Source organism: Gloeophyllum trabeum, assembly GCF_000344685.1.
Source record: "Gloeophyllum trabeum ATCC 11539 unplaced genomic scaffold GLOTRscaffold_00020, whole genome shotgun sequence".
NCBI classification, from domain to species: Eukaryota; Fungi; Basidiomycota; class Agaricomycetes; order Gloeophyllales; family Gloeophyllaceae; genus Gloeophyllum; species Gloeophyllum trabeum.
Window position 1 is genome coordinate 337,870 of NW_006920429.1, and position 9,221 is coordinate 347,090.

Genomic DNA, 9,221 nt, shown 5'->3' on the forward strand with positions numbered 1-9,221 from the left:
GCTCGTCTTTGTCGTCTGTGCATACTAGGCGGACTCAGTCGGATGAACCATGGCCGAGCGAGGAGACTGTCCAGCCTACGTCCACAGCTGAGGCCGATCGTCAGATTCCTGTGGAAGTGTTGGATCCCAAGGTCTTCTTCCCTCCCAGTAAGGAATTCCTGATCGCAGTATCCCTGTCAGGCTGCTGACGGAGTAACAGAGATCAGCGGCTTGAGACGTAACCCTCTGCCTGCACAGAAGCGCCGATCGCAGAGCGCCGCTTTCGCCTCTGGTTGACGTGGGCGCGAACGTGCCGTATCCAAGTCTGACATCATCTTCCCTCCGCTGCCGAATTTCAACAGTCCTCCCTTGTCGTCTTCGCCCACCAGCGCTGCGTCGCGTGCGGCTACGAATGCCCTCGACAGGGCCTTGAGTAACGCATCGAAGAAGCTGTTCGGTGGGAACAGGTTACCGACGTCTCAGGACTATTCGTCGTCCACTTCTTCACCGCGGCAGCAGGACATCATCTCGACGCGAAGTCCTGACGATGGTGGCGTACGCGACCTTCTGGAGGAGATGATCCTATCACACTTCGATGATCTCGTGCAGAAAGACGCATGTTCTGACTAGGTGGGTGGACGAGCTTTACGAATATGTGAATGCTGTTCCTCAGAGTAACTGTAGCTTTTATGTTACCATTGCTTCGGATCTTACCCAGGACAAGCTAGAGCCGTGACCGGACCCTAACAAAGTGAAACGTAAGGCAAGAATGCAGCTAAACAGAGCAACACGGACCTCGAAGCTGAGAACGACGCCATCACGGGCATCGCTGCCTACATGCTGGTCATGCCGTTCTCGCAGAAGGGCTTTGACCAGCTGCGCAACCACCAAGAATATGTGAAGATGCGGGATCCTGGCGAGGAGACCTTGGTTAGCGAGGAATTTTTAGAAGGTGGGAGACAGCCCGTTTCTGTCGTGTCTGGCCATGTCGCTCACTTGCATTTTCCACAGTTATAACGTGGTTCAAGAATAGTTTCATCCGATGTAACGACCGTGCTACGCTCGCAAAGACATGACTGCTGTTGTACACTTTGCAGGATGATCTACTGCAGAGCGGGAGGCCGTTCGCTGAAGAGGTTCGGGTGACTGTGGCGAAGTGTACGTGTCACTTATCTCCTCTGTTCTGATACATGCTAAGATATCGTGTTGGATTCGATAGGGATCACGATGACTAAGCTTCGCCTACACCGCTGCCAGGATCGGATGAGAATGAACGATCATTACAGACTGCAGGAAGCCCGAGCTCAACAGAACCTGGACGATGTGACCCACATCCCTCCACCTTGGGAGCCCTCAGCAAATGGCTGGACAGGTCTCTTGTAATTATTCGAACGGACTCACACCTCAGCGTCCTTCTTTTCCGCTCTCACTCGCGATCCTTTGCAAATCACTCATGTAATGCTGGACTATATATGATCGGTTGCAAGTTCATGTGGTTTTCGATTTGCGAAAACTCGCTGCAGAATCTGCCTTCTCACCTTTTGGCAGGAGGGTGCACTGGGGCATTGGTATTTCGATCGTCTACACCACATGAGATTCACGAAGCCCTGGTATACATTGACCATACATACACGGTACATGCATCAGATTATAATGCTCAGAGCAACCGAGCCGCCAATAGAGGGAGGCCCGCGGAGATATTCCTATTACCCATCGCCTGGCTTCCACTGGCAGAGGCATCGCTGGACGACGCCTTGCGCGTCGGGCTTGACTTGTGGTAAGTCACAAGAACCAGAGAGGTCTTCATCATCCCCTGATCAGAGAGCCTGAGCGGTTGAGTCCAAAGGGGTAAAAGTAGGTACGTGCTTGCTCGCAATACAGCATTAATTGGCTTCGGGTCTACTAAGCATGATTATACCTGCACCTGCACGTAGTATCGGCGTAATTACCATGAAAGTCAGCTGGGGTCACTAGCTTCTTCGTAGTGCAGACGTGACGATAAGGTAGGCAGAGGATGTAGTATTTAACGCTTGGCACAGGCAACCCACGCATACTCACGACGGAACTCTTCTTTGTCGCCGCGATACGACGGGAGGTGCGGTAGACAGGGGCACCATTAGGAGGGGGTGATACTAGTACGGATCGTGTCGCGCAAGTACTTGCCAACGAGCAGAGGAAAAAGCATGTAATACTCGAGAGCGTAGTTACGTGACATATCGGCGGAACACAGAGGTCCTGAACAGCACATCTACTTACGAACCAAGACGCGACTACATCTCTCCCAAAGGCATCAAGAACGACAACGACCATCTCACTCAAAATATCCTTTACTCTCCGATGCGTCACTCGAGGACGGCCGGAAGACGGTCCTTGAGCCTATGAATGGTTCTCTCCTTCTCCGTACCATCCTGGCTGTTGGCCCCGGTAGGACGGGCGCGTTTCGTTGACGAGCCCTCCTCCTCGTTACGCTTGCGCTTGCTCCCGCTTCCAGATGTCTGGTTGGATTCGAGCCCGGCCTTGAGGTTTGCTGCCGTGGTGGCCCGAGCAGCCTTCTTGGGTGTTTCTATAAGGCGGAAGGGGGTGGCACCATCATTCGAAGGCCAGCGATCGGAATCCAAAGCCTCGCGTATGACCTGCTTTATCTTCTCGTGGGTCTTGAGTTGGTAGAACCTATGCGGAAATACTGAATAAGCTTCCTCAACCCACTCTTTGTCTTGGTAGTGGGTCTTCACGAGCTCCGCAAGCCGACGAATACAGGAGGTCAACGGGACATTCTCCTGTTGGTCTCTACCGGCGCCTTCACTGCTGCTGTCAGGGCCGCAAAAGATTTCCATCGTCTCCACATGCCTTCTGACCAAGTCAAGCCTTATGGATTCATGGCAAATGGCGAAGACTCCAGTGATCCACTTGTCAGGTAAAGTATGCGGCCTGTGATGAATGAAGAGGTACGTCGTAGACCAGAAGAACGATTCCAGGTCGTGCCAAGTTTCATGAACAAGTAATTGCTCGCCTTGCCGGAGTCGAGCAGTGGAAAGAAATTGTGTGGTTCCCTGCAGATGGACACTTCAGCATTTGCAACAAAACGCAGCGAACGGGGCTCATACCGTGATTTCACGGAGATGCCCCTCGCTCCCGGGCTCCCCAACCACGGTAGCGTACTCGACATCAATGAGAAAGCCTTTGCATTTCTCCACCTCAGGGTAAGCGCTGATCATGATATTATTCACGCTGATATCCCGATGGAGGATATCCTTCTTGCTCATGTGTTCGTGACCTATTGACCTGTCAGCTATACCGGAGCAGTAAAACATAGGGGAGTACGCACCTAAGAGCGAGTCATAGATCGCTTCCAATGCCTCGCGCGTGCATGTGAACCGACTGAGAGGGATCCCGACGGAATTGAGGATGCACCGGTGATGGACGCGAGGAGGGCACTTGCGAGGTGCATTGTCATCCAGTATATGGGTGTTCAGTACGTGGGCGAGCGTCCGATGCATCTTGTTGTTCGGGTCAGGCGGCTCGACAAGATCTACATCGCTGCGCTTCCTCGCCACGCCGGGAACGTGATCAACATGATCCTTGCCGCCATGGATAATGTCGTATATATCGCCCTCGAGTCTGCGAGTAGGGTCCCGCCAAGATTCCTTGATGATTACGAAGTGGTCTTCGTTGCTGCGCTCCGGATTTTCAACGGTCCCGGGGACAGGGAAGGCGAGCCAGGTGCACGTCCCGCGACCAAGGAGCGCTGTCGATGTCACCAAAGGTGGGCCGACGGTGATGTACTGCTCGAGTTTCCCACCGTCCTTGGACGGAACTCTGATGGTGCTGCTCTGCGCCCTCAGGGTGTCATCGTTTAGCTTCTCAGCTTCTTCTGAGAGCAGGCGCTTCTCTCTTGCCTTTCGAATCTTTTCCAGTAGGAGAGCGTCGTGACCGTGGACCTCGAAGTCTATCGTAGGGTCCACGCCACTACCATAGTAACCCTCGGCGCCGAAGCCAGCCAAAAATTGCCAGAGTGGTTGGGGATCCTCCTTGTATTCAAAGGCCTCGGATACCAATAGCGAAGAGCGATCGAAGCGAAAGAATCGAGCGCGATTGCCAAAAACACCAATGCCACAGAGAAAGCAGCGAGGCCGGCGCCTGAACGAGACCGTAGCGTAGTAGGAAATTTGATCCCAGACATCAACTTCGTAACCATGCACGACATTTGAGGAGGCGCCGTCAGTGTAATAAAAGGGATCCTGCTTGTCCCGAGGCTTGACTTCCACGAACGCCAGTGCGGTTGGCCAAGTGCACTTTTCAGAACGTGACTTGATCATAAGATCTGGCATCCCTGGGTCGTCGGGGTCTTTCTTGCGGTCGACGGTTTCGACTCTGATTGGACTCTTTTTCCATAGACGCGAGCACATTTTGTTCATTCCCCTCTCCTGTGGTCATTGATATTCATCAATTCTCATACGTAGGTCACACGAGTTTTGGGGCATACCAAAGGGTCGTACATATCGCGTTCGAGCGCATTCTCCGTGGGCACATCCTCTAGGATTGCTGATACTAGGGCCTGATCTTTCTCTGATACCGTCTGCAAGGCATTCTCTACCACGTCTTCAAAGTGACGCCGAAAGGTAAGGCGCATAAAGTCCTTCATGGACACTGGTCCAACTTGTAGTCTTGATGCCTCACCGCCGGCCTCTGTCTTCAATGTCTCCAGATCGGCGTCTTGACTCTGGAGTTTTCGAGAGGCGAGCGGCCGGTTTGATGGACGAGAGACCGGCGTATTAAATACATGTATAGGAGGTTGGGTCCCAGTGGGAGTGGGAGGTCGTCCGTCGTCGTTGGCAGTGTCGGCAGCAGGTGGAGTGGCACCGAGATCGCGCGAGAGAGGAAACGCCGCCGCCACGGGAAGGTCATCGTCGTCCAATAACGGTGAAGCCGGAGACGCAGGGGGAGGTGTATCGGGAGGGGGAGTTGGGGAAGGTCCAGGCATTAGCGTGGTAGCGATCGTCAGAACGGAAGAGGATGCGACAAGGGGCCACAGTCACCCACCGAGCTTTTAAAGTCGCTGGAGTTGCAACTCCGCTGTTCATTGTCCATTCTATTCAGTGATTCTTTGTGGCTTGTCTCTACACGTGTAGATGAAGGCCGTGGCCGGTCAGTACGGGAAGGGAACTGACGCGTGGTGTGGCGGAAAAGAGATGTGTATTTCTCACGTCCCCGCGTCCAATCGTGTCACGTGACCGGTGTCACACCGCAAGCCCGCAGTCACCAGTGTGGCTGGCGTGGACGTGAATGCCTTGCTTCGTCCCTTATTCCTCATTAAAGCGCTGGTAAGGACTTAAGGCAACGAAAACTGCTGTGGCAGTCTATATGAGCACCACAGGCTCTCCAACTTCCGACATGCTGTTTGCAGGGTTGTTGGGCGACTCCGTCTGAGCCTTCGGCCAGATCACTCCCAGGTGAGCCGTTCGCCGACCGCATGGCAGAGTTAACGAATTTCAACGTAAATCTATTGGTTACGTTATATATTGTAATGCGCCCAATCAGCAGCATAAGATACGATGAAACATGGGATCGGAACGGTCATGTCACAAAGCAAGAGCATAATATGTGGAACGCCTAGGCCACTCATAATCCGGAAGCAGGACCTGGCATGAGGCCAAACAGGCTTCGTTAATGGTAGAGCATGTTTGATTACAGATATCAAGTGGACTTCTAATTTCGTAGCACAATGATTTCATTGTAATTGTTCCACACGCGGCCTATCATCATACATGTTCTGCAAGCATCCCTCTATTATACATTCCATTCCCTTTACGACTACTTCCAGACAGGCGGGGAATCACCCTTAGTGCAGGATTATCCTGTCCCTGATCCAGACGATCCTCGTCTCGAGAGTGTGCTCGGCAGTATAAACTGGCGTGGATGGCAAGGTCCGGTGCCCGCCATACAAAGCACGGAATTCGATTCGCACAAGCCAGCAGGACAAATAACATGTTATGTGCGTCATTTCTTCGAATGCACGAGGGCCACACTATGAACATTTTATCGAACAGGACAAAAGACACCACACAGTCTGACAACTGATGGCCTGACAAGCCCTGACGAAGGTCTGTCAGTACCAGTCAGGGCAGAATGCAGTTTTCCTGATGCTAAGGCGGGTGGAGGGCTATATATAGTTACACCAGACCAATTTCTTCAATTTTTTCCGTGGTAAACTATTAGTCGGGATGTCTGGGGTCTTCACCTTCCTCAACGGACAGAATCTCGCCAACCGAATGGTCTTTCTTTCCGGCTGTACCGTGCGGCGTGGCTTATCAGATGGGGAACAGAGCCATAAAAACTTCGCCCAGCGGTCCTGCCTTCTGCCATCCCTCAGACGGCCCAGGTACGTGCCAACACCAATTGTCTCTAATCTTGTCTTACTCGTTGCGACAGAAGCGCAATTTGAGATCATTGGGATGCGTGAATTGTGCGCTTTTTACCTCCATCGTATATGACAGGCTCATGATCTCATGGATATCGAACGCGACGGCCAAATCGCGTAAGTCAACGATCTTTCCATCGCAATCAGAACCATTAAATTGGAGGGTTGTAAGCGACCCTTGGGTTGTGCCGCATACGAATACCCCCGATGCCTCTCTCGACAGTCAATCTCCCCATCGACGACGAAACATCCTTCTCTCCTCACCGGTCCACGAATATTCCCGTAAAGTGGTTCCCCCTCTGCTCTATGCTTGTCAAGATAATATTTTCCATCGGCGTCGGTTCACGGCCGCACTCGCACACTCCAGACTGGTCGGATGGATGCCCTAGTTGCTGGCATACAGCTCGCCTCTGGGCCTGTCACTAGGTGAGCAAGCCGACCGGTCCAGAAACATATGATATAGCTTACATCGCTTTCTCTACACCAACGCCCAAAATGTCGCGCAATCATCCGCGCCAAGTCCCTGACTCTGATCGTATCGTTGGTTTCGTTTAGATTGACGCGTATGGCCTGTCCGTGTTGTCGGTACTAAGGATCGGTAAGCAACTATTTCTGCTGTCGGGCGAGGACGAGGCGTACTTTGAATTTGAGAAGACAAGGCTGGTATCCGCCTTCGTCTCTTTGCAACATTATGTCGTCGCGGCGTCCCCACCCCTCCATGCTGTCTCCATCGAGCACATCGACGGACACGCCTTTGAATACACAGCGCTCTCGAATGGCTCTGTCTCTGACGCCAATCGAGATGATTCCTTCAATCTTTCGCGGTCTTTTTCGTTGTTTTGGCGCCGGGGCGCGGACCGGTGCAAGCCACTCTGGCCTCGCTGCCGTAGACTGTGGCGGTCGATAAAAGCGAAAGATGCACTGTCGGCCACGGGAAGTGGATTTACCCCATGACGATGGTGCAGCAACTGACTGCGGGAGAGCTGAGGTGCTCCCCTGTGGTCCCGTCGCTGGCTGTTCCGAATATTCGGTGAGATTAATTGGTTGGTTCCCTGGAGCCGTCGATTGACTCATTTCAGGTGTCGATGCCTGGAACTCCGGGAGTTGACTATAGTGTTCATGGTGTCCCCCAAAAGACCCTATTCCCTGTGCTGGCCATACTGGGCTTTGATTGGTCACCGCCGCATACTGGCGGGACATGATAGTCAGTACCTCGTGGACAAGGCACGTAAGTCAGCTCGTACCTCCTCCGCCTCGTATAAAGGCTGTTGAAGCGAGGTGTTGGGCTGCCCTGGCCACTTCCTGATAGAGATATACGAGATATCGTCCTGGGCTTGTCCTGCCTCCGGTACGTAGAGCTAGAGGACCGAGAATCTATATCCAAGGCTAGAAACGTATGTAGGTGCGCTCGCACCTGATCCACTCCATTATACCATGTGCCTCCGAGGCCCGCATGTGTGGACACCACGTGGTCGAGGTTTTGCGTATCCTGCGCATCGATGTTGTATCGGTACGCGGCAGCTCTGTCTTCGCTGTGTACGAAGCTGCCCCGGTTTCCGTGGACCTAGGACGACGTGAGGCTCAGTCCTGAAGGTAGACTGTAAGTGAGAGCTCGTACCTGATTATCGATCTCCAGGCATGGATAAGCCAGCGATTCTCCGGTTTGTACCTCTCCTAACCCTTCAGCCGGCGTGATCTGTGGAGTAGAGAACATTGATAATATGCTCCCGCTGCCGTCGTCAGGCAATGCCATTGATATAGGAGTATCATATGCCTCAAACGGCTCTACAGCCCCGGTGCGGGTCCCGTCATGTGGCTGTTCATATCCCCCTGGCTGGGCTGTAGACGATGGCCGCGACCTAGTCAGGTCGCAGAAGCTAGCGTACGTGGACTGGGGGGTGGCAAACACCTCTGCCGCTTCCAGTCCTCCACGACAGGTCGACCCTATTGGCAGGTCGTACGTCGACGTCCGTTGCGTGGGCGGAAGTGAGGTAGTGCGGTCACCATCCGCAGGGGATGTCGATAATGTAGCGGCAATGGATGTGGCAGTGGATGGGTATGCATCCTCACGTCTCTGTCAGAGCTTTTAGTAATGACACATTGTACCAGAATAGGTGGCACGCATACCTTCGCTTCCCCCCTCTCTCCCAGCGCACCAGCCAATGTCGAGTAGGGTGCAGCCGCAACGCTGCTGGTACATAGAGTGGTAGGCAAGCGCTCGACGTGTATATAGATAGTTTGTTGTTGCTCATCGATCTGCCAAAGCATTCAGTACTCGACATTGCCGCCATGTGAATAAACTGTCTTACCTTCAAGTTGCCCACAACCCGTTCTACTAATGCATCAGCCAATGTAGAGTACTCTGAATGTTTTGCACCCTGAACTCTCGGCCAATTCTCGCGGTGTGCAAGGGTGTTCCAATCCCAGCGGTCGAAGTCACAGTGGGGCGTGGCACAGGTTGAAGGCCGGGCGAATGAACGCGTGCCGGGTGCCTCGGGGTGCATAGGGTACTGTAGATACTCAGTCAGTTGTTTCACGTAGATAATAGCGCGTCGTGTATCATGTTCGTAATAGATAAATTCATACCATATTGTGACGGACACTCGAGCCACACACACGGTCCATGCGCTCCTCGTAATTGCAGGTGGCCTGGATCTGGGGTGGTAGTGGGTGAGAGGCGAAGGGAAATGAGAGAGTAGGAGATCATAGAGCAATGGTACGCTTACAACTTCTATCGTATTATAGTCCATATGTCCAGAGTAGGTCCAGCCACCATCGGCACAGCTGTCGCCGTCTAGGGTGGTGGAGTACGGCGAAGGATAAT

General features: G+C 53.1%; 3 protein-coding genes across 3 annotated transcripts; 1 reads left to right on the forward strand and 2 right to left on the reverse strand.

Moving 5' to 3' along the window:
- Positions 1–825: 825 nt before the first annotated feature.
- Positions 826–1,055, forward strand: GLOTRDRAFT_133903 (uncharacterized protein; the record flags this gene model as incomplete). The annotated part of the gene is made up of 2 exons (XM_007872876.1): positions 826–931; positions 991–1,055. The coding sequence occupies 2 exons, from the start codon at positions 826–828 to the stop codon at positions 1,053–1,055; spliced, it is 171 nt and encodes a 56-aa protein (XP_007871067.1).
- Positions 1,056–3,107: 2,052 nt separating this feature from the next.
- Positions 3,108–3,401, reverse strand: GLOTRDRAFT_13420 (uncharacterized protein; the record flags this gene model as incomplete). Its single annotated transcript, XM_007872790.1, has 2 exons — positions 3,108–3,253; positions 3,305–3,401. Coding segments are annotated over 2 exons (243 nt in total), but the record flags the coding sequence as incomplete, so codon positions are not given.
- Positions 3,402–7,208: 3,807 nt separating this feature from the next.
- Positions 7,209–8,901, reverse strand: GLOTRDRAFT_133905 (uncharacterized protein; the record flags this gene model as incomplete). The annotated part of the gene is made up of 7 exons (XM_007872877.1): positions 7,209–7,288; positions 7,345–7,585; positions 7,642–7,755; positions 7,812–7,961; positions 8,016–8,471; positions 8,525–8,653; positions 8,707–8,901. 7 exons carry the CDS (start codon positions 8,899–8,901, stop codon positions 7,209–7,211), a joined length of 1,365 nt encoding a protein of 454 aa, XP_007871068.1.
- Positions 8,902–9,221: the final 320 nt, after the last annotated feature.